At 40.8% G+C, this 24,349-nt stretch overlaps 4 protein-coding genes across 7 annotated transcripts in view; 3 read left to right on the forward strand and 1 right to left on the reverse strand.

Moving 5' to 3' along the window:
* LOC106652360 (diuretic hormone class 2) overlaps window positions 1–17,515 on the forward strand; it is a 28,051-nt gene extending 10,536 nt beyond the window's left edge. For 2 of the 3 annotated variants that reach the window (XM_014371288.1, XM_014371287.1), the window contains 3 exons: window positions 13,342–13,463; window positions 14,904–15,008; window positions 15,234–17,515. In XM_014371288.1, coding sequence (XP_014226774.1) covers window positions 13,387–13,463; window positions 14,904–15,008; window positions 15,234–15,459 — 408 coding nt within the window. In that variant the 5' untranslated portion in view covers window positions 13,342–13,386 and the 3' untranslated portion in view covers window positions 15,460–17,515. The remainder of the gene's footprint in view (window positions 1–13,341; window positions 13,464–14,903; window positions 15,009–15,233) is intronic. The other variant, XM_014371289.1, reaches the window with a different exon arrangement.
* LOC106652188 (ankyrin-1-like) lies at window positions 5,233–7,473 on the forward strand. Its single transcript, XM_014370983.2, has one exon. It carries the CDS (start codon window positions 5,233–5,235, stop codon window positions 7,471–7,473), a length of 2,241 nt encoding a protein of 746 aa, XP_014226469.2.
* Window positions 17,516–18,505: 990 nt separating the features above from the next.
* LOC106652359 (lysosomal acid phosphatase-like) lies at window positions 18,506–20,892 on the forward strand. Of its 2 annotated transcripts, XM_014371286.2 has the most exons (5): window positions 18,506–18,665; window positions 19,094–19,404; window positions 19,479–19,718; window positions 19,800–20,318; window positions 20,398–20,892. In XM_014371286.2, exons 2-5 carry the CDS (start codon window positions 19,144–19,146, stop codon window positions 20,539–20,541), a joined length of 1,164 nt encoding a protein of 387 aa, XP_014226772.1. In that variant the 5' UTR covers window positions 18,506–18,665; window positions 19,094–19,143; the 3' UTR covers window positions 20,542–20,892. The 2 variants fall into 2 exon arrangements, with proteins under 2 accessions (XP_014226772.1, XP_023316781.1); XM_023461013.1 differs by having other exon boundaries at window positions 18,506–19,404.
* Window positions 20,893–21,128: 236 nt separating this feature from the next.
* Window positions 21,129–22,937, reverse strand: LOC106652190 (ankyrin-3-like). The gene has a single exon (XM_014370984.2). It carries the CDS (start codon window positions 22,935–22,937, stop codon window positions 21,129–21,131), a length of 1,809 nt encoding a protein of 602 aa, XP_014226470.2.
* Window positions 22,938–24,349: the final 1,412 nt, after the last annotated feature.

The following is a 24,349-nucleotide window of genomic DNA, read 5'->3' on the forward strand; positions in this document are numbered from 1 at the left end:
TTTGAATACTTACTAGACTATTTAGTTGATTTTCTGGCGCCTAATGGTCATTTTTCATGTTTAAAAATTCAAAAAGGAGCGATTTCTCGTTGAAAATGGATTTGTAGCGTAAAAGTAACAACGCCATTCGATTCTACGCCAAAAATCCCATTAAAAACCATGTTAAAATGCTCACAGCTACATTCAGTGTATGTTAACACGCTAAAAGGCGCATCTTTCGATTTTTTTCGTAATCATAGCTACGGAAAATCGCAATTTTATGACTTAAAATAATTTTGTAGGCAAAAACCGACGACGGGCTTCGATTCGTTATGAAATTTCCTAACTAAATCCGTAGATTAAAAGCTTCTACGATTTTTTTTGTTCATTTGCCAGACGTGAAAAGACGAATTTTTCGATTTTTCAACAGAAAAAAATTCAAAAATCGCAATTTTTTCACTGAAATCGTTTTTATAGCCCAAAACTAATGATGGCATTCGATTCTACGGCAAAAAATACAAAAGAAAATGTATTCACAAAACCCATTATGGCTTTATAGAAAATCTGGCAAACTATCGAAGTGCCTCCTGTCGGCTGCGATTTTTTTACGTCAAAAAAAAAACTTCAAAAATCCATCGACACCATCTAAAATCATTTTTTTTAGCTCTACTTTACGGGAAAATTCATTTTAAACCTTAAACTTTCAGATTCCGTTGGATCCCCCAAGATTAAAAAAATTTTTGAAAAAGTGGACCACCCTAATGTGTACTCGAACGCGACGTAGCAAGATTCCACGTAATGCTGCTGCTGCTTTTATAAGCTCAAGAGTTCGATCCGTTCGATTATAATCACACTCGGCGACACAACTCGATTTTCCTGGTACTCTGACCGCGCGCGTCGCGCCGCGAGCCATTAGCATCGCACGCCATCCGCGGCGTGCGAATACGTAATTATGTAATGTCCACAAATGAATTACAGGGCAAAATTGAAAAGACGCGCTTATGTATTATGTACACGCGTGTCATACACGTGTTGTAGTTGTTGGTCGCCGCGGATGTGCGCGCGCCAACACATGCCAATGGGTTTGCCACTTGTTGGTCGGTGCGGTCTATAGCTCGCGAAGCGCGGCGAGGGTTACGAGGAATGACCCACTTGATCGATCGCGACGATTGCGCAGTTATAACCAAAGCTTATTCTCTGCTGCTGTTTATGTACACTCATTGTTGTTGCGATAGAAAACGTTACGAGCTCATCCTCGCACGAACTCGAACTTATCTCTTTCTCTATTCTTGTACTCCATCATCTTTTCTCGTGACGTATAAGACACCGATCGAGCGGATGAGGCATCAAAAATGCAATCGAATAGCCGATTGATCAACGCTTTTTCGTATCCATCATCCCCGCCACGCAACTTTCGATCGCCGTATAAATGCGTAAATACGAAATACCGCTGAGCAAACCGTGTGCGAGCTTGCAGGAGAATCGATCGTTATCTCATCCCACGCGCGTGTGCGTATTCAATATAAACAAGATACCAAAAGCTCGCAAAAAGAGGAAAGAAAAATATTTTCTCGAAAAAGCTTTTTTCCTCGGACCCTATGTGGTATATAGGCAGGACGCGGTGGCAGCGGCCACGCGAACTACTTCCTCGGCACAAAGAGAAATCAATGAATGCGCGTCCGCAAGCTCCGCCGACGGAAACCTTATATAGCAGGAGGAGGAAAAAACTTTGGATAAGAATAAACGCGCCTTTCGCGCAAGCTCGGCATTTTTAGAGGCGCGTTCGGAAGCTCGAATGCCCAACCATCGTATATACGGTTACGCAGCAACGGCATCGATACGATGCAGCACAGCTTTCGAGTGCATGTGATTATAATGCATTATAGCCTATACGATACACTAGGCTTTTTTTATTCGCGCGCGCGAACGTGAAAACTTTACATAATAAAACATACCTGCACGTATACTGGAGCAATTGGCGCTCGCATGAACTTGCCATTCGATTAAATTATACATTTTCTTTATATTTATATAAGACGCGTGCGCGCGTGGCGGCAGAGCTTTATTAAAAATACGCGTTCGTTCGTTTGCGCGCAGCAAGTTCAAGCCACGATCCGGCGAATGCGCTGTTTAATATCGTTAAGATTAAAAGTGCGCAATTTTTGCACGCGCGCGTCTATATTTCGTCTTAAGTGCGCGGCTAAACTATATACCGTACATTATATGTACTCGCTTGCAATGGCATTGCGCCTGCGAGCTGCATGCTGGCGGCCGACGTCTTAGTCTTAGTCGTCGTCGTATACATTTCTGACCTCTTCTCTCTCTCTCTCTCTCTCTCTCTCTCTAAAGTAGCTATTTCACCTTTTATAAACTTTTCACTCTTTTTATGCGTATATAATACACACTCGCGAGCGCTCGACTTTGGTTCTCTCTTTCTCCTGCTGTTTTTTTTTCTTCAACGCTTATATAAGGAAAAAACTCGCAGCTGCCGTTATACGAGCGCGGAGCGTCGGATTGCCTTTTCTCGCTCTTAAAAATAGAAATATACACGCACACACACACACAATTTTCCATCGTTTCGCTTCCGTAGCGCTATGCGTGCACCTGTTTACTTTTTATTCTTTATTTTTTTTGATATTTATAATTTGTACGCGGCAGCACGCGAGCTGCGTTCTCGCGCAGACAGGCAGGCATCAAAAAAAAAAAATTTTATTCGTCGATACGCGAGCGTGCGATGAAACAACGAAAATAAAAAAAAGCATAGCAACAATAGCAGACGCGAGGGAAAGAAAGAAACGAGAGAAGAATCAACGATATTTTTCATACGTATGTTTGAGAGCTTGCGGTGGGCGAACGAACCTGTCACGAGCAGGCTGCTCTCCTCCTCGCTCGGTGCAACCCGCTTACACATGGGGGCCTGTGTATGCAAGCAGTGGATTATTCATAACGACGCGGCGATTTATGTCCATACGTCGAAGGTTGCGCGTGTGCCTTATGTACTTCGCCATTCAATTACAAGTTATATCGGAGCGCACACACGCAGTGTATACGGATCTCGATCCGCGCTCGATGGCAGTTCATATCGCTGTAAGCTATATCACGAGACTCTGCACCACAGCTCGATTAATTGAGAGAGAAGAAGAAAAAAAGAAGAGGAGAATCTCGTCATTTGCTCGGTACTGAACTCATGGGTCAATCCATGCGCCATGGTCGAAATCGATCGTTTCGTTGATTTTTATACATTTATTATATCTATTGAGATACAAAGGCGCACCTCCCACAGCTCCGAATGAGAAAAATGGCAATTCGACCGAAGCCCGAGAGATAGAGCAATCGATTGGCCACTTCGATCGCATTTATTTGTATTATACGTGGGTATAGAGAGCCTCGCCGTAGTGCTCTACGTCAGACTAGATTCCGCTTTTTGCAAATGCAATAATAGCCGCGCACGGAAGGAAGAAGAAAGCGGCGGCCCCGGTAAGCGAAGCGAGGAGGACAAAAAAATCGAATGTACGCGCAAAATCAATTAATTACGTGCCGGAGCTAGAGAGAGAGAGAGAAAGACACGAATTCAATCTTTTTTACTTAAAAATATATCGTACGGAACAATTTTTTTCTCTTTCTTTGCATATAGGTGTATTATAGTAAAAAGTAACAGAGCAAGACGAACCACGAGATTGATCTGGCTGCTCGACTAAAAAATATTGATGGATAATTGATTTGATTACCCTAGTGGCGCGCGCGCCAAATCGTCTTAACCCGCATTGCGCAATTTATATATTTTCGCGCGTCTCCCGCTTGTATGTACCCCCGCGGGACGCGTCCCTTTCATTATGTATCCTCGTACAGTACATACATATTGCAAGTTGTATATACACGTGAAAAATGTAAAGAGTCAAAATTCATACGAGTTACACGCGATAAAGTGACGTATACATCGTGTGTATAAACCGCACGAAGGAGGGGAGAAAAAGCTCCTTCTCTCGAGGATGAGTGCTTTCGCTTCATATAAATGTATACGCGAGCACGAAACAAGATGTTTCGATCCCTCAAGCATCTATCTCGTCTCGAGAATGTATATAATTCCGCGCAGGGTGTATAAACCGAAGGCGCGTCGGATGTAGCATAGCTGAGCTCGCGCGCGATGAGCTTTTGTTTCGAGCCGCCGTCGCGGACATAAAATTTTACTTTGAGCCATTTTTCCTCGGCTAACCCGGACTATGCGTGTAGCTTATATTCTCCGCCGCATATTATAAGCGCGCCGCAAAGGAGCCGCCGCCGTTGCTGCCGCTCACTGCTCTCTGTGCTTTTGAATAATTTTCGTCACTCAATTTTCTTGGCTTACGTATGATGAAAAGTCAAGACTCGTGTCTATTTATTAAGCCAGTATACGAAATAATAATACCAAAAAGAAAAAAACGTAAATTATTACCCTCGGCGCGTTTCTGCGTTGGCGGGGGCATTAGATATACGTGTATTATATGCAGGAAGAAGAAGTGCGGCGCAAGGTGACCGAAAATAAACTTCATTAAAACGGCACAGTCTATTTACTTAACCCCGCAAGTGTCGTACGATAGCGAGGTAGACGTCCATCGAGGCGAATGCATAAGTTTCTCTGCGTATAATAGGTATCGCTATTATACAATGTGTGTCTTTTGAAGTATCGAGGCTTTTAAAGGATGGACGCCGGCATTTTAATTGAGGCTCGCGTCGCGTACACGTAAATACACGTTCGATCGAGCGAAGGACACTCATTCCCTTGTAATCGTATACGATCTTAACAATACTACCCACGCTCTCTTCGGCAAAGGAATGTAATTTTAACTTGTGATTATTATAATAGTATTACGAAGTGAAACTTCATTACCTTCGTTACATTAGTCCATGGTAAAAAATAAGAAGTAGCGCTTGCTTGCAATTTTTTTCACGGGTTCTCCGCATACCCAAGTGCTGTGCAGCGCCTCCTAACTGCCACTGCTTAGGCTTACTGCAGTCCAGATGTGGCGAAAACTCTGTCTACTCTTTCCCGCGCTTATGAACTTGTCTCGCTCGTGACTAGTGGCGTCTTCGTGCAAATTGCTCGATCAACCGTCAACCGGCATTCAGTACGCGTTACGATGCCGCAGCGTAAACAATGAACAAAACAGAATCAAATCGCTTCGAACGCAGTGAGTAATTCTCGCGAAAAAAGTGAAACATTTATTGTATAGCGACTGTTAGAGTAAATTGTGTGTGCGTTGCAATTCCAAAAACATGTATTTCGGATACGATACGATACGATGTGACTTAAAATTTAATAAATTGCGAAAAAAGTTCAATTTGGAGATAAAATCAGAACGAGCCGAATTTCTTGATGATATTTATTATTTAATGATCAATTGGACGGGCCAATATCCAGATTTTGGAAGCTTGTTTCGTCCCGAAGAAGTTGACTGGCTTCTTTCCGATTCCATAGATATCAAGTTATGGGGCCCGCATAAATATCGAGGAGAACAATTCATTAAGTTTATGACTCGCAGCGGCTACAAGGACAAGCCCAACGTCGATGAGAATGACAAGCCATTGTTGCAACGCACCACGGCGCTGCTTCATGCAGCTAAAATTACTATCAGTAACAATAGTGAACTGGTGAGTTGTCTTTTTACAATATATGACAGATTCGACGCGAATTACATCGATGAACGAGGCCTCACACACTTCCATATAGCCTGCAGGCACGATTTTGACGACATCGTCAAGAAATTTCTAGAGCATGGGCTAAGTCCCAATATACCTATAACAGATGAAGTTAATACACCACTAAACTTGACTATCATACACCAACGCAAAAAGTGTTTCGAATTACTGTTGAGAAATGGCGCTAATCCAAATCATGCCGACCATGAGGGAGTGACTCCTCTGCATCACCTGTGCGACAAAGACATCAGTCATGACTGGATGGAGCTATTCTTTAAGATCAACGATGACCTTCAGCAGACAGTGCAAATCAATGCTCAAAGCAAGCGAGGTTTGACACCGCTACACTGGGCTCTGTACCCAGGAAGAATCGAAAAAATCAAACTTCTGCTTAAACGAGGTGCCAATCCCAATTTGGCTAACAATGATGAATTGACTCCTCTGCACATCATTTGCTGCCGTAAAAACGACGATGACTTGGCGAGGATATTCTTGAAACTGAACGACAATATCCTGCCGACGGTAACGATCGACGTCCGAGACAAGAAAGGTGAAACGCCGCTGCACCATGCTTTGTGTCGCGGCCTCAAGAAAGTGTCCGAATGTTTGTTGAGAAATGGCGCCAGCCCTAATTTGGCCACTGGAGGAGGACTTACTCCTTTGCACATTATCTGCAAGATGAACAAAGTTGATTTCATGGAAATGTTCTTCGACGTGTGCAACGAAAAAAATTACTCAGTGCATACCGATGCCCGGGACAAGTTAGGCCGTACACCACTGCACATCGCTCTGCAGTACGGTAAACAGGAAGTATTTGAATTGTTGCTGAGGAAAGGCGTGAATCCAAATTTAGCCGATAAGGATGGATCGACTCCTCTGCACATTATGTGTCAACAATTTTCCCTTGCTGGTATGATAAAAGTATTCTTTGAGATCAACGACGAAAAACACCGCACAGTGCAAATCGACTCCCGAGACAAGTTGGGCCGTACACCACTGCACTTAGCTCTAGAGTACAGTAAACAGGAGATATGTGAATTGCTGCTGAAGAGAGGAGCCGATCTAAATTTGCCCGATCAGGATGGATCGACTCCTCTGCATTTTTTTTGCAAGAGTTCTAGCTATAATAACTTGGTAGAGACAATACTTATGAACAACGACGTTAAACATCAGCCAATATACGTCGACACCAAGGACAAGAGAGGCGATACGCCGCTGCACTTGGCTTTGAAGCACGAACGCAAGGAGATGGCTGAATTATTGCTAAAAATAGGTGCCAGTCCGAATTCGGTCGATGCGGATGGATCAACTTCTCTTCACTTGGTTTGTAGGAGAAACAACGATGATGACTTGGTGGACATATTTTTCAAGGCCATCCACGTAAAACATCGTCCGATGCATGTCGATGCTCGGGACAAGTTGGGCCGGACACCACTGCATTTAGCTGTGTCAAATCTTTTGCCACGTGTGGTCGACGTACTCTTGCAACATGGTGCTGATTTGTCAAACTTCAGTTTCCCCAATGAGAGTTACTTCGGCGAGAAATTTGATCCGCAAAATGATTCTCTTGATTTTAAATTGGAACTAGCATCTGGAGTTCTGGCAATAGCTGAACGTTTTGAGATAAGAGGGTATGAACTGAATCGAACCGAAATCCTGACAATCATGAAGTTTTTCACCAAGCATAAATTGATTAGTAACTCGGGGCATGGTGAATTTTGGCATAGCAACGAAGGCGTCTTGAGCAAGGCCAAAAAGATATTAATGAACCCAAGTCTGGCGCTTCATGAACTGATCCGGTCAAAAAACAAGTTGTAGGTAAGCGGGAAAACTATTTACGAATGCGGACGACTTCGAGCTCCAAAAGATGATTATTGGTAACTTCTCGACGGACCCACTGAAGCCTGTAATTTGTATCTGTATAAGAAACTATGTTGATAGTTATGTATACTGCTAATGTCAAATTTTTCAATATTATTTAAACAAATAAATTTAAAAAATCCAATTCGAAATTGTTTTAATTGTAATTTTGTTGTGTATTGATTTCATTGCATAAAAAATCAAAAAGAAGTTTCATATACTGTTGCTGTTCATATAAATACAGCTACTTATTGATTTTCAATGTAATTTTTAAATACCCGGTTACATAAACAGCTATTCTCGATAGTGTTACGTCAAGATATACGGCAAAAATGATAATTGTCGACGTCGCTCCAATGACCAGTTGCTTTTTTTACTTCATTTTTTCTCAAATATTCCATAATACGAAAGCAGTTGCGGAGAAGTTGGCCGGGTACCGCAAACGTGTGCTCTCGTAAGCTCTCTGAATAGTTTGTTAGAAGTCAATGAAATATACGAGCTGGACACACAGACACCCGAGTGCGACCTATGTGCGTGGAAACACAGCTTTTCTTCTTCCCTCCAAAGTGTCTAGGGGAAAGCACCTGACAATATATGAATCAAGATGTCTGCATAGTTTTGACTCTTTCGTCGACTTGCTGATAATATTGTCTTCTCCTGTATTATATAGCGTTGACCAAAGTTGAATAGTTCATCGAGTACAAATGTTTTATTTCATATCCTCTTTTATGAAAATATAAAGAGAAGGAGAGAAAAAAAGAATAAAAACGTAACTTGATACGTATATAATCATTTTCCTGCTCCGAGATGTATACTAGTTCCAGTTGCTGTCCACACGAGGATCAGGCGGTGCATGAAATAATCTTTTTTACGCATTTAATTTCTCGGGAATGAATAAAGCAAAATAATGCATTTAAATTCTAGGATTGTAGATTTGATGTACGGCGTTGACGCGGCGAAACTCAATTTAATGAAGTAGACAAGCGTATACAAGTAAGCATGTGAAAAAGCGAAAAACTCGCGCGAATGAATAATTCAAAGTACCAAGTGAGACACACTCCTTATAACACTTGTACATACAGCATAAAGAAACTCGCGCGAACAAACATCATCTCCTGCTTTGATAGTGTACGATTTATCTTCATCAGCTGTAAAATTATCTCCTACCTTTTCTCTCGGCACCCACAACTGGCCATTCTAAATCATCATCAAGTTGCGCAGTAGTAGCTTCGTACGAGCTACCGCAAGTTACCTACAGTCACGTAACTTTGCGGAAGCTCGTCGTCGAGCTTTAATCGATTCGTTATACACCTCTATGTTTGTCTTTCTTTCTCTCACCGCCTCTCGAGATAGCTTACGTCGCATTTAACTTCGATGATAATGAAATCGATGAGTTAATGCTACATACTCCTATCCGCGTTGATCGATCGTCGCGCCCGGGGCATTCCATTGAATTATATACACGGCGTGCGAAATTCCGCAGTGTTGCTGCTATATATATCTATACGAAACTTACAAACAAGACGGATTAGATTTTCTACGACTCCGCGCGCGAGCTTGCGCGGGCGCAAACGTCAAATATATACACGGAGTAATTAGCTATTGCTGCAGTGAGTCTCGCAGCTGTGCGGAATTAATCTCGAGAGGATTGCCTTAATTCGAGAGCTGCTGCTGCTGCGCGTCGCCCGCCCGCCGTGTATATACGAATAAACTGCGTTAAAAAATTTGTTCTTTTTTTCTGCTGCTGTGCGACTGTGTGAGAGGGGACGACGGATATTGCTCGTGTCGTTTCGAGGGTGTACGCGAGAAGAGACGCGCGACGCGTCGTGCGCGTAAGATCGAGCGACTCTAACTGAATAAGTTTAATTTTTCAAGTAAAGAGAGCCTGGGGAGAGCTTGGCACGAAAAAAATGTTCTAGAGCGCTTTCTAAAAAAACTTTGTGAATATCTAGAATACAACAAAATACTCACGCAGTTTTTTTAATCAATTTTCGGTGGTTATCGTCTTTTTCTTTTATTCAAACTCAGTAATCTTCTAGAAAATAATGATAATGTTCTATAACATTCGTGAAAATCGCTTTGACAATTGTCTTGCACATACATAATTTAAATTACATTCATCATTAAATGCGCAATGCACGTTAACGTTAATCGCATTTATAAGCAAAATTACGATCACCTGCACGAGGCACTATAGCTTCGAGCGATATTCCATGAGCTCTGCACTTGCAAGCTCACACGTACACACAATATGCGCAGATATCTCACTTTCTCCAGAGGACAATTAGAATTTCCCTTTGCCAGTTCGCCGGTATGTGGTATATACATAAGAAACAGAGACACGACTTATTCGTATAGAAATTAATTGAATCGTAAATTTCGCCCCGTTGAGAGAAATGCCGATAATGCGCAAAATATCCTATACACACTGTCTTTTATAATATTATTATATTGCCGCGCGTTAATGGAGAATTTATCGGCTGCGAAAAAAAACGGATATGGCACTCGAAAGGGGCTGATCTTTTCACGGCGAGCTTTTATAACAATAAGATCGATAGCCGGCTGAATAATGAGCAAAAAATACCAAAATTTATCTCCCCTGGGGATTCATCTTTGGCAAATGCTAGGTATCTTCGATTTCTATTAACCGTTTGTGTCGTTATTTTAATAACTTTTTGTTTTTTTCTTCGCAAGTGAATCGTACACAAAAATTCTAAAATTGCTTCTAAAACAGCTTCTTTTCTGCCTCAAGCTACTTCTGGGAAATGCTTTTCTCTGTACAACGAAACATATTGTTAATTTACTCCGCTCAACGCGATACACATCTTCTCGCAATAGCTTACAACTGCGGTTACCAGCTCCAAAATGTGTAGTTAAAAATAATGTACTGCAAAATTTCCAACACTAATATCCGAGCTACGGATAAGGCGATTGGAATCGTAAATCAGAGACGAAAATCAGCACCGGTAGTTTCAATCATCGCGCGAGTCTTAAAGCTCTGCTGCTGTGTTATTGTTAGCCATTGCAATACACAGTAGTTGGCAGAAACTTCATCAAAGTCCGCCCATGTATACACACTCGGTATAGTAAGAGAAACTTTATAAATCAACGCAGTACCCACGATAAATCGCGCAAACGTACTGGCGACGCCGCAAAATCAAGAGGTAGATTAACTCGTCCAGCAAATTATCAATATTAATGTCTCCAACTACATACAATGTTTGATAAAATTATTACTTCAAGTCGAGAAAATGAGTATCATCGTTTTTCCATTTCTATTATCCACCCTATTGGGGGAAAAAAATAACAAGGATTGTTTGAAGATCTTTCCTCTCTCTGCTGCTTCTCGAGAGCATCGCGAGCTAAAATGGAACGAGTTGAGATGCTCCTTTTTACGATATTATACAGCCGATATTTAGCTCGCGTTAAAGAGAAAAAGAAGTCTCGTATATCGAGCGCACACACCGTGTGTATACGAACTCACCCCCGTTCCGTTACACGAGAAACAATTAAGACTTCTCGAGTGTGTAAGAACTCGAAGAAAGTGATATTTTCCTCTTCTTTTTTTTCATCTCGAGAGGAGAACTGCGCGCTGAAAAAGTTTAAATTATCGACAACATTTATAACATCGATTCTTTCCCTTATACGTGTATATCTCTTAAGGTGTTTCTAGTTACTAGTATATATATTTAAGAGAAAAAAAAACTAGCCTCGGCCGAGGAAATGAACGTTGATTCGTCGTGCAAGGTTGACCTTATTCAGGGCCGATACAGCTTTTTTTCCCTGCCCGCATCGCATCCTTTCTAGCGGGGATAAAATTATGTCTAAGCTAAGCGTAGCGGCATTAATGAGCGGACGCGCGAAAGCTCCGTACTTTATTAGCTCGCGCCGAAGGCACACCTACACGTTTTCTTATAATCTTCTATAGGTACACTATTGGTAGATATAACGAAATTCCGTTGCTCGCGTCGAATCTCGTTACGAAGGTACTACGCTTTTAACCCATTAGCGCCCAGCCGGACACTTTTTTCAACTGAACTTTAGGCAAAAATCTTTACTATTCAGAATTTTGCTAAAAATTAACGAGTTCATGTATCTAACGGGAAATTTAATGCCCTTTTCGAATATGGCTTCAAAATTAATCTTAAAATTATTGTTCAAAAGTTATAAACAATTGAACAAAAAAAAACACGAATTGAAAAAAAAAAATTGTCTTCAACTCGAATTTTAAAACAGAAACAGGCTTGATACTTAGGTCCCGAGCACATTAAAGGTGTCCATGGGATGTAAACTGAAAATCCCAATATCCATAATATCGGAATTGGACATTTTTCATAAAAAAATGGCGCTTCGTAGAAAAAAGACCGTATATGAGCTAAACCAATTTTTTTACATGACAAGGATGCATTTAGGAAAAAAAGTTATATTGTAAAAGTTCTTAGAATTGTTCAAAGAACAACCCTGAATTTTTTCAGAATTTTTGGTGAAAATTTTTGAATTTTCGGAAAATGATGAAATCCAAAAAATCCAAAATTATTCGAAAAATTCAAAAATTTTCACCAAAAATTCTGAAAAAATTCAGGGTTGTTCTTTGAACAATTCTAAGAACTTTTTCAATATAACTTTTTTTCCTAAATGCATCCTTGTCATGTAAAAAAATTGGTTTAGCTCATATACGGTCTTTTTTCTACGAAGCGCCATTTTTTTATGAAAAATGTCCAATTCCGATATTATGGATATTGGGATTTTCAGTTTACATCCCATGGACACCTTTAATGTGCTCGGGACCTAAGTATCAAGCCTGTTTCTGTTTTAAAATTCGAGTTGAAGACAATTTTTTTTTTTTAAATCGTGTTTTTTTTTGTTCAATTGTTTATAACTTTTGAACAATAATTTTAAGATTAATTTTGAAGCCATATTCGAAAAGGGCATTAAATTTCCCGTTAGATACATGAACTCGTTAATTTTTAGCAAAATTCTGAATAGTAAAGATTTTTGCCTAAAGTTCAGTTGAAAAAAGTGTCCGGCTGGGCGTTCATGGGTTAAGCTCGTCCCGCGCGCGCCGCATCTCTCTTTCGAACCTTGACTCAAGCTCATCCAGGTGCAGTTGGGATTCTTATCCCAACATATCCCAAATAATCATAATTGAAACGAATCACTTTGCGGATCATTACAGTGCGGAGCTTTCGGGTAAATAACGCGCGTATTATGTATACGGGTGTGATTGAGCAGAGAGCACAATCGGATCCAAGTCGAAGGTCTGTGCGAGAAGCTCTCCAACATATTGCTGCATGAAAATCGATCCTTCGGGGTAGATGCGTACGTACGAACGTACATACGTATAACATACATATAATATAATGTGTGTTACGGACGCTACCGAAGCTCGATCGAGCGCGTGGCACGTGTCCCCCTCCTGCTATGTATAATGGACAACACTTGAATGACTCGTTTTCACAACTGTCGATTACAAACAGACGCGAGCACGCACACAGATGCAAATTTCGATAACATTGATGGAGAGGACCGCCGCAGCTCGATATTATTGATCGAACTGTGTACCACGCGGACTCTAGTGAAAGAAATAAAACAAAATTATATCTTGGTGACTCTCTGGCCCACAATGAAATTTTATAACGAAAATCGCTATAACTGACAATGACCTCGATGATACATAAGCCTCCGCGCGACCTTGAAATTATGACTAAATCCGGTCTTACGTAGGAAATAGTTTATCAGTTCCAATTATTCTATTCGACGATAAGCCTCCATACGGCGTATAACTATTATATAATTAAAATTGGGATTTTTGAAATTCTGTTACAGAAATAAATTTCACCGAATCGCAGTCGCACGAAGGCACGAACGATCATGCAACATAAAATCGTCCTCTGCTGTCTCGTACTCCTAGTGGCTACCGCCTTGACCGTCCAGGCTCTACCTTACACGTAAGTATTATAACATAAAATTGGTAAAAAATAAAAGTATGGCAATCAGATGATAGTATTAAAGCTGAGCTTAATAGATTAACGGCATGGATTATAATAATTATAAGGGCACAAAAGAAAAAAGCACAAGCTCACATATGTTCTATCGATGCATTTGCGCGCGCGACCGCTGGAGGCTAAATATCGTGTGGAAGGCCATCGTACCCACACTTGAATGATACATGCACGTATGTACCGTGCGTTTGCATAGATTAATTCATTTTAAACAGAGCGCATATGCTTTATCCATTATGAAAATTACGAAAGTTCAGCATCATCGCGGCTCGCGTCAAAGGAAAGAACATATATATATGGATATAGAGAGAGAGAGAGAGAACTGCAACTTAATATAAGCGTGTGTAGTACTATATACATATGTGTGTGCGGTGCAAACGTCAGCAATCCGTGAAATTAACTCAACCGCGTGCGCGAGAGCAATTGCCGTTATAGTAATAGTTTTGGTAGTGGTGGTGGTTGGTTGGTTGGTTAGTTGGTGGTGGTGGTGGTAGTAGTGGTGGCATCAGCGGGGGATGAGCTAGAAACTAACACACGCACACACAGCTGCACAAGGCGCTGCTGCTGCGATTAGAATATTAACCGGCCGCAAGCTTCGCGTGGAGGAGCTTTTACCATAATTCCATTTAGCGTCGCTCATTACACGATTAAGAAACGATGCTAGATGCTGCTGTTGCTGCTGCTCGCGTATTTACGCATTTACACACGCAAAACGAGTAAATACACAGCAGCACTGGTGTACGTACGAGTGCATTCGATGTACGCGTGGAAGAAGCTCGAGAGGGAGTCGACAGCGTAGGAGAGAGAGAGAGAGAGAGAGAATTAATTCGAGGAGATGCGAGACGTGTAAATGAGATTTCGAGTTGAATATATTATAATGGGAGATACGCGCAGCTAAATCGAGTCGTTATTTCGTGGGCAAATGTTTATGTACTCCTACTGCACGCGCGTGAACTCATCGCAAAAATTTACCTACATTATATCCATCTCGCGCTCGTCTATTTTTGGTGCTCCAACGGAGTGCGTATGCAGACAAGGATTTTTCAACTTACCATGACCCATTTTCGAAGAAGCTCGATCATGGCGATCCGCGCTGAATATAACGCGCATATGAAAATGATACATGCTCGTTGGTCAAAACTAAATAATTTTACAGATATGCGAGAAAAATATCGAATAGCCACAGCTCGAGGGGGGGGAAACAAATACTTTCGAGCGCGTTTTTCAGGAAATTCTTAATAATAAAAAACGATTCAAGGACTGCGCGCGCGATCGTACTACGATATGCATGGAAAAGCAATTGAAATGCCCCCAAGTGTCTGTATTCTCTCTTGATATATGTGTAAAAAAATCCAATCGGTTTTCTCTTTACTGTCTTTTTTTCAGCCGAGCGAGGCTCATGTGGAACCAGTTTCAGGAAGATTTTCCGGAGGCCGCACAGGAGCTCGAGGACAGAATCGAAAATATGGCCCTCTTCGTACAGGATAACAAGTAAATCAATTTTACTTTATTCTTCGTTCGTTATCGCGCTTTATCAGTCCTCGATGTGGTACAGAAATGATTACACCTATCTTTAAAGCTCGCGTGAAAAAATCATTTACGTACCGTGTCGAGGGCCAACATCGCCCGATCATCACTAATCTGTATAAAATAAATTCCTATACTCGCAAACACGAATCACCCACTTATCCTGTCTACATTTCGTCGGCCTACCAGCGATTATTACGACGAATTTAACAATAAACGTTATGTCAGCGCCAAGCGTGGACTGGACCTCGGGCTGAATCGGGGCTTCAGCGGCAGCCAAGCCGCCAAGCACCTGATGGGCCTGGCGGCGGCCAATTACGCGGGCGGACCAGGGCGAAGGCGTCGCAGCGAGCAGGCGAGTCGAGCTGCCTCTGTCGCGGCGCAGGTCGTGGTGCCGGGCAACGAGCAGGTGTAAACGTCCTACGCGGGATCCGGGCGGACGACAAGACGAGATGGAAGCCGCCTGTACTCCTCCTATACTCCATCCCCCGATGACGATGACGACGACGGCGACGAGAGATTATTTATGGCATCATTTCAGCACTTAATATTAGACGTGTAATCAAATGCTCCAGTATCCCTTCCCCCAAATATAACAAACACAGCAGCAGCAAACAAACCTTACTACTATTGATAGAGAAAATAAAAATCAATGTCGCGACTAATACATTATTATGGTATACCAAACTTACAAATCAATTCTAATGGATACTTATTGAGAATAACACACGTTACATCATTATAGACCCATATACCCTATATAGATATGAAATAATCTCAAACTTGAAAAAAAAAATTAATGGAAAAAAAGCTCTTGTACCTGCGTGTGAGATGTAAAATAAAAAATGGTGCAATTAATTAACGATGATTTATTTATGTATGATTTCGCAATATAATGTTATGTAAAGTAAATGACTGATATATTATGCTCATTGATTTTCGAAATTCGCGTAGGATGTTTGGTTTTTTTCAAGTAGATATTATTTCATTATAAACATTTGAAAAAGAAAAAGAATATAAGAATGATATTATATTAATATAAAACAGAAAAATGAATGTTGAAGCGTGATAGTGTAAAGTTTAATGATGTTTTTCGCTCTACATGCATTGTGTCACGATATAGTATATAAAATAGAGTTTATCCATTAACTATAGATGATGTATTTAGCCGAACAAAAGTAAATTGTTTAGGACTTAACTCATAGTAATAATATGTTGTACATTGTTCATTTCATTTGTTTTGGCATAAAACCCAGATTATTTATTATATGTGCACTCTGATTTCATTTAATTTTGGAAACGACGCTCGATCGTCGCATTCATTTATTTTTTTAAGTATACTAATATATTACAAAAGAGAATCGATAATCGTAATTATAATAGTTGGGAATTTTGCAAGTCAAAATCACTCGTGCTAGATTAGAAAAAAAATAGCAAAACGTATTTATGTAATCTCCCACCCAAGCGCGTTGAAAAATATATATGCAAATATATATATTTTCAATGACGATTTTAATGAGCTACAAGACTTTACCGTGTTTATCGCACTCGATCAAAAAGTACACACTATCTGACGACGTATGCTACAATAAACGACGCTTGTAGAGTAGATAGCATAAATATAGAATAGGGTGTCACTAAGTTCCCAATTTGCATTGAAATCCGCTTTCAAGATTTCAAAAGTTTCTTTGGACCTCAAATTAGAAAATTCATTATTACTAATCTTTTATTTATGAATCATTCAATCGTTTTTGTAGTCAAAAGCTTCCGCTCCCTTCATAAGTTTGCGCTATACAAGAAAACTAGTTAATTGGCATTATATCAAAAATAAGACATTAAATTGGATCAAAATAAACTGCTTTTACTATCGATTGTGATAATGATAAAGTCTGAAAAGCTTATTTTGCAATTATCATTAAACATATTTTTAATCTTTGCACTTCTAAACTCAAAAACAAATGACTTAAACAAAAAAAGACCAAGATTAAAAGTCTTGAGAATCATTCAAAACTATATGCGTGAATATTTTAAAATTCATTGAGGATTTTTTTGAAAAATGAGCATGGCCTGTCAGGAGTACAAAGATAGTTTAATAATTACATATAAAGGGTCGCAAGCAAAATTTTTTTGATGTCTATAAACTTATAAAAGCTTGGAAGCAAAGTTTTTGGAAACTTGGGAACAAAGTGATGCTCTAATATACAATTATTTAAAGGGATAGGACTAAGCTGAGGAGAAAACTTCAATATTAAAAATATAATCGTACATGGCGATAGATTTTTCAATCGATATGTATAAAATGTTACTTTAATTTAATAATTTCCAAAGAAATTGATAAAAAAGTATTTTTTTATTCATTTATTTTGATTACATTGTACGTGGTATCCATTGGAGCTATTTTTTATTACAATAATTTTTAAAAATATTATGGCTTCTGTTGCAATGGATCATTTTTTCGAATCCTTGACCCAAAAGCCACAAATTAATTCATAAAACAAAGAAAAACTGGGTTACGGTTAAAACTTAAAAAATGAGTGTCCTAAATGTTAAATTTTCTTTCGACTTCGTTACGACTCGGTGTATTAGATATCAATAGTTTTTTGAATTTCGCGCTTATTACATCCTTCTGCCATGTCACGATACAACATCATACTCTCGTAATAATCAAACAATTGAATATGAGCTCCCAGATACACTTTTACTTCTAAAATTTGAAGCAACTTATTCCGTAAAAGATGTATTTGAAATGCTTCAACGCGTAATATTGAAAAAATTTAAATTCTATGCAAAAGTAAAAACAACTTAAGATCGTATAAGAAACATTTAATCATAAATAAGAGATATTATTTTGTAGCGCAGTACTGTTTATTTACATTTAAGCGTAAGATCGAATTTATTACAAATTGTGTTCTTAAATAATAATTTGTATTGCGTAAAATTTATTTGATAGTCATCATAGAATTAATTGAAAGCATTCAATTTCTCGATGTAAAAAATTGTGTAATATTTTCGTAGTTCCAATTTCGTAGTAAAAATAATATCAAGTAAAATACCGATCGTTGTTCTTTGATTCTTACATGAAAATTACACGATTTTATCCTACAATTGAGTAGTACACAGAAGATTGATAGATATTTGTTTCATGGTCCGTTAGAAAATAACTTATAATTGAATATTTTTCAACAATATTTGTCAGTAGCTTAAACATATGAACGATTCTCGCTCTTTTATTATTGTAATAAAATATGAATGGAAATAATACAAATATATTTCTGTCTTTCGTCTTGTTTTATTGATATCATCATTACATTTTTGCAACCTCATTATAATTATAATCTTGTATCTTTTGTGAATCTCAGATATAATTAATCAACGAAAGGTACCCGAGTACAATGAAAATCTATCACTCAGGGCCTGCCGGTATCGCGTCACGCTCCTGAATTTCACATGCCTCGTTCGTACATACATATGGCGATCAGCTGTGAAGCGGGCATGTGTGCGTGTAAATCGAAACCCGTGAGTCGCAAATATACATGTGTCAGTATACATCATTATCAGTGGAAAATAACATCTTTCGCCGGCGCGTGGTTCATACATACCTCCCGAATTCGAATTTAGCCGGTAATTATAAAAACATTACTTTGAACTTTTGTTTCGTGAATGTATGAAATTGTGAATAGAAAGACAGAGGGGGGGCTATGCGTGAATATCGTGTTCGACGAAAGACGCGTATAGAAAAAAAGTAACGCAACGTCTGTCGAGATAAACACTGGTATAATAATATATAGGCGCAATATAGGCGCGGCGATAACGCCTGTACTGCGCTTTTGACGCTCGCACGAATTGCGTGCCGGTCACGCGTTGGACTCGTTTGAAATTCAGTGATTGCAGCGCAGGATCGAAAGCTCGAACGAGTGTAGCAGCAACAGGTGTTGCAGAATTAATTTTTAATCATCGTTAAATTTTTGTCGTTGTAATTCGTTCGATTACCAATTGCAATATCAGTGCCTCGGTTACGTAAAACTTAAAGATTGCGTAATTTTACACAGGCATCTCCGGTGCCACAATTAGTACAGGTAGCCCGTAAAACTCACGAGTAATGATGGAAAGCCGGAGCATGTGGAGTCAGGGCTGTCACCCGAGCAAGCGCAAGACGTGCATCGGCGTGGTGCTGCTCGCGGTCGTCATCGGCTCGGTACTGCTGGCCTACACGACTCTGGCCGCCAAGCCCGCCAGGGACCCGGCGCTCAGGAAGGTCTTCGTCGTTTTTCGACACGGCGATCGCACGCCCACCGAGACCTATCCCAACGATCCGCACATCAATTATCCCTGGCCCGGTGGCTGGGGTGCGCTCACCAAGGTAATTACTATTTTTTCTTTTTTTTTACTTACTTATTATAAACTTGGCTCATATAAACGCTCGGCGTTGCGCAGCTGGGCATGAGGCAGCTTTACAAACTCGGCGGATGGCTGCGCGAGGAATTCGGCTGGATCGTCGACCATAAATACTCGCCGGCGAGCACAATGGTGCAGAGCAGCTATGCGGATCGCTGCATCATGTCGACGCAGGCCCTGCTGGCCGGCCTCTTTCCCGTCGACGACGAGGAAGCCTTTGTTCCGGGACTCCACTGGCAGCCCATACCCGTGCATTACACGCCCAGAGCACTGGACAAAGTACGTGTTTTGCGCGGCATTTCCCCTCTGCCTCGTCGCACATGCTGCTGTATATCATGAATTTTTTCCCCTATTTTATAGCTCATCAACGTGAAATACCCGTGCCCGAGATTGGAAGCGGCTCTCCAGGAGGCTTACCGCAACGAGTCGTTGAAGAGCGGCGCCGAGCTCGAGTCCTACTACGAGCAGCTAAGCAACATCACCGGCCAGACGATCAAGACCGTGACCGACGTTGAGTTTCTCTACAACACCCTGGAGATCGAGGACTTTTACGGCCTGGAGATACCACCTGCGTTGAAGAAGTTGTACGAGGAGCCGTTGATGCGCAAACTGGCCGCCGTCAGCTACACAATGTTCACGAGCAATACCGTGGCGCAGAGGCTACGCGGTGGTCCGATGCTCAAGCACATTCTCGATATCGCCAATAGCGCCGACGACGGCAAGTCGGGACGAATGTTTTTGTACGGCTCGCACGACATCAACATCGTCAATATGCTCAGGGCCATGGGTTTCACCGACGAGCTGTTCAAGCTCGAGCTCGGCGTCTCGCTGATTTTCGAGCTGCGAGCCGTCGACGGCGGCCAGTCGCAAGAATTTCGAGTAAATTATCTTTCCTGCATTAACTTTCGTAAACGCGATATAATTAATTTCTTTACGCGAATGAATTTTTCCTGCGCAGATTTCGATGCTGAACAATACGGACGCGAAGGTGCCGCACAGGCTGAGGATACGCGGCTGCGAGGACCGATGCCTCGTCGAGGACTTGTACAGGGTCTGGAACGATACTCTGCCCGAGGACTGGGATAAGGAGTGTCAGCTTTGATGGTGGTTGATGGATGACGAGGCTCGTGATTTTTGCCGAGCCAACGATGATAACGTCCCCGGTCGAGAGGTAGACGAGACGAATGAGGAACATTGTAAATACGCAGGCGATGATTGAAGAAAGTGTATATACTTGCATTGTTACTTAAGAAAATAACTTTGAGATTTTTTTATTAATCGATACGTTGAGTATTTAAAAAATGTCTAAATGTACTTTACCTAAATGCTCGATTAAAATAGTCATTAAAAAAAATATGTTTAAAATCTATAAGCTGCAGTTGTATAAAAATAGCTGCGAGCTGCGAAACTTTTTTTAACATTTTTTGTAAATAAAACTGCAATAAAATTAAAACAAAGAAAATCAAAATACAAATAAATTTATAAATTCAAATATTTTTAAAATTTATTCATTTGAATAATATAGAACATCTGCAACTTTGAATAACAGACATAAGTATACAGACATAATTAATTCTCACACAGATATAAATTACAGGCTTCAGTGGATTCGTCGAGAAATTACTAATAATCATCTATTTGTTTGGGAACTCGAAGTTGTCCGCATTTGTAAATAGTTTTTCCGTTTACCTATAACTTGTTTTTTGACCGAATCAGTTCATAGAGCGACATGCTTGGATTCATCAATATCTTCTTCGCCTTGCTCAAGACGCCTTCGTTGCTATGCCAAAATTCGTCAAGCCCTGAGTTATCAGTCAATTTATGTTTAGTAAAAAATTTCATAATCGTCAGGATTTCGTTTCGATTTAGTTCATATCCTCTTATCTCGAGACTTTCGACGATAGTCAGAACCCTAGACGCTAGTTCCAATTTATAATCCAGATAATTAGGTAGGATTAGGTCAAAATCGCTGTTATTGGGAAAACTGAAGTTTGATATATCAGCGCCATGATCCAAGAGAACGTCGACCACGTGTGGCAAAAGATTCGCCACAGCCGATTCCAGTGGTGTCCAGCCCAACTTGTCCCGAGCATCTATATGCACCGGACGATGTTTTGCATCGATGGTTTTGAAGAATATCTCCACCATGTCATCGTCTTCGTTTCTCTCGCAAATCAAGTGAAGAGAAGTCGACCCATCCGCATCGGCCAAATTCGGGTCAGCGCCGTTTCTCAGCAGCAATTCGACCGCCTTCTTGTTGGCGGAGCTCAGAGCCAAGTGCAGCGGCGTATCGCCTTTCTTGTTCTTGGCGTCGAGATGCACCGGCTGATGTTTCTTGTCGCGGATCTCGAATAATATCTTCATCAAGTTATGATAACTGAAATTCGTGCCAAAAAAATGCAGAGGAGTCCATCCATTCTGATCGGCCAAATTTATAGTAGCGCCTCTTCTCAGCAGTATTTCAGCCACCTTCTTGTTGCCGCAGCTCAAAGCCCAGTGCAATGGGGTGTTGCCCAATTTGTCCCGGACGTCAATCTGCACCGTCTGGTGGATGCTGTCGTTCAGTTTCAAGAATATCTTCGCCAAGTCATCGTCGATTTTACGGCTGCAAATAATGTGAAGAGGAGTCAATCCTTCCTCGTTGGCTATATTCGGACCGGCTCTTCTTTTCAGCAGAAATTTGAATTTCTTGATTTCTTCATGGTACAGAGCCGTATGCATTGGCGTTTCGCCGTCATTGTCCCGAGCATCGACCAACACCGTCCGCTGAATGTCATCGTTGATCTGAAAGAATAGCTCCATCCAGTCATAATTGACATCTTTCTCGCACAGTCGATGCAAAGGAGTCAGTCCCTCATCGTCGGCACCATTTGGATTAGCGCCATTTCGCAACAGTAATTCGAAACACTTTTTGCGTTTGTGGTCTATAGTCAGGTTTAGTGGCGTACTAACTTCTTCTGTTTTAGGTATATTGGGATCTAGCCCATGCTCTAGAAATTTCTTGACGATATCGTCAAAATCATGCCTGCAGGCTATATGGAAGTGTGTGAGGCCTCGTTCATCGATGTAATTCGCGTCGAATCTGTCATATATTGTAAAAAGACATCTGACCAGTTCTTTATTGTTACTGATAACAAGTTTAGCCGAATGAAGCAGCGCCGTGGTGCGTTGCAACAATGGCTTGCCATTCTCATCGACGTTAGGCTTGTCCTTGTAGCCGCTGCGAGTCACAAACTCGATAAATTGCCCTCCTTTAATTTTATTAGGGCCTAAATACTTGAGATCCATGGAATCCGAAAGAAGCCAATCAAGCTCTTCGGGGCGAAAAATGCTTCCAAGATCTGGATATTTATCCGTCCAATCATTGATTAGGGGATAAATTCGACAAATAAATTCTCGTCGCTCTTCTTTGATCTCCAAATTAACCTTTTTTCGCAAACTCTTGAGTAATAGCAGGTTAACTTGGCCATATTCTGTCTCTAGATGCCCATAATCCATGTTTAATTTGCAATCGAAACTCACACTTAATTGACACAATCGCGTAAAATATAAAAATATGTCACTTATTTCGCGAGAATCACTTGCAACAGTCGATACGATCTTCCTTTGTTGTTTTCGTTACGGCGTCGTATACGTAACATGTACTGAATATCTACTGATCTACACAGAACAGACTATGCGCTTCGAGCATATTATAATGGATGGACACGCTCGAGGGACAGATTCCGAACCTCGCAACCTCCACCAAAACGTCACTACGACGTAGTCACGTAGACGGCGCTGCTCGAGCTAATGCGTAATCGACGAATACTATTAATTATGTAACTTTGGTTCGACTCGAGGTGACCGAGCAACCCGTCACGAACACGCACAGCGCGAGCAAGACCCTGCGATTTGAGCACCGAGCACTTACAGTTGGCTGGGTATGATCACGATCGACAGCCACGTTGCGACCGAACACGAAAACGACTACAATGATGCTGCGAGCTATGAAACTTTTTTTCAATTTTTTGTAAATAAAACTAAAATAAAATAAAAAAAACAGAAAATCCAAATCCAAAAGAATTTATAAACTGAACTTTTATTAAATTTATTTGTTTTCATAATTGGAATTATATTAACAGCATACATAAATACAGACATAGTTTCTCGCGCACATGCAAAATCACAAACTTTAGTGAGTCCTTCGGGAAGGCTTGCCCATAATCATCTCAGTTTGTGAACTCGTAATCTTTCGTATTTTTGAATAGTTCTGCCATCTATTCGGGTTGTGACAGAATCAGGTCGTACAGTGACATGCTTGGATTCATCAATATCTCTTTTGCCTTGCTCACGAAATCTTCGTCGCTATGCCTAAATTCGCCATGCAACGAGTTATCGATCAATTTATACTTTGCAAAAAACTTCATGATCGTTAGGTAGTCGCTTCGATCCAGTTCATATCCTCTTATCTCAAGACGTTCGACGATGGCTAGAACGCCAGACGTTAGTTTCAAATTGAAATTACGAGAATCATTTTCTGGGTTAATCCTCCTAGGACGTTTAACGACTACCACATCGCCGGATGCTAGTTCCAATTTAAAATCAAGAGAATCATTTTTCGGATCAAATTTTTCGCCAAAGTAACTTTCATCGGGGAAACTGAAGTTTGACAAATCAGCGCCGTGTTGCAAGAGTACATCAACCACACGTGGCAAAAGATTTGCGACAGCTAACTGCAGCGGTGTACGGCCCAACTTGTCCCGAGCATCGACCTCCACCGACTGCTGCACGTCATTGTTGATCTTGAAGAATAATTTCACCAGGTTATCCTTAAAGTCTCCCTGACAAATAAGGTGGAGAGGAGTCGACCCTTCTGCATTGGCTAAGTTCGTACTCGCGCCATTTTTCAGCAGCAATTCGATCACTTC

This window comes from Trichogramma pretiosum, unplaced genomic scaffold, assembly GCF_000599845.2.
Source record: "Trichogramma pretiosum strain Unisexual culture from Peru unplaced genomic scaffold, Tpre_2.0 scaffold18, whole genome shotgun sequence".
Classification (NCBI taxonomy): Eukaryota; Metazoa; Arthropoda; class Insecta; order Hymenoptera; family Trichogrammatidae; genus Trichogramma; species Trichogramma pretiosum.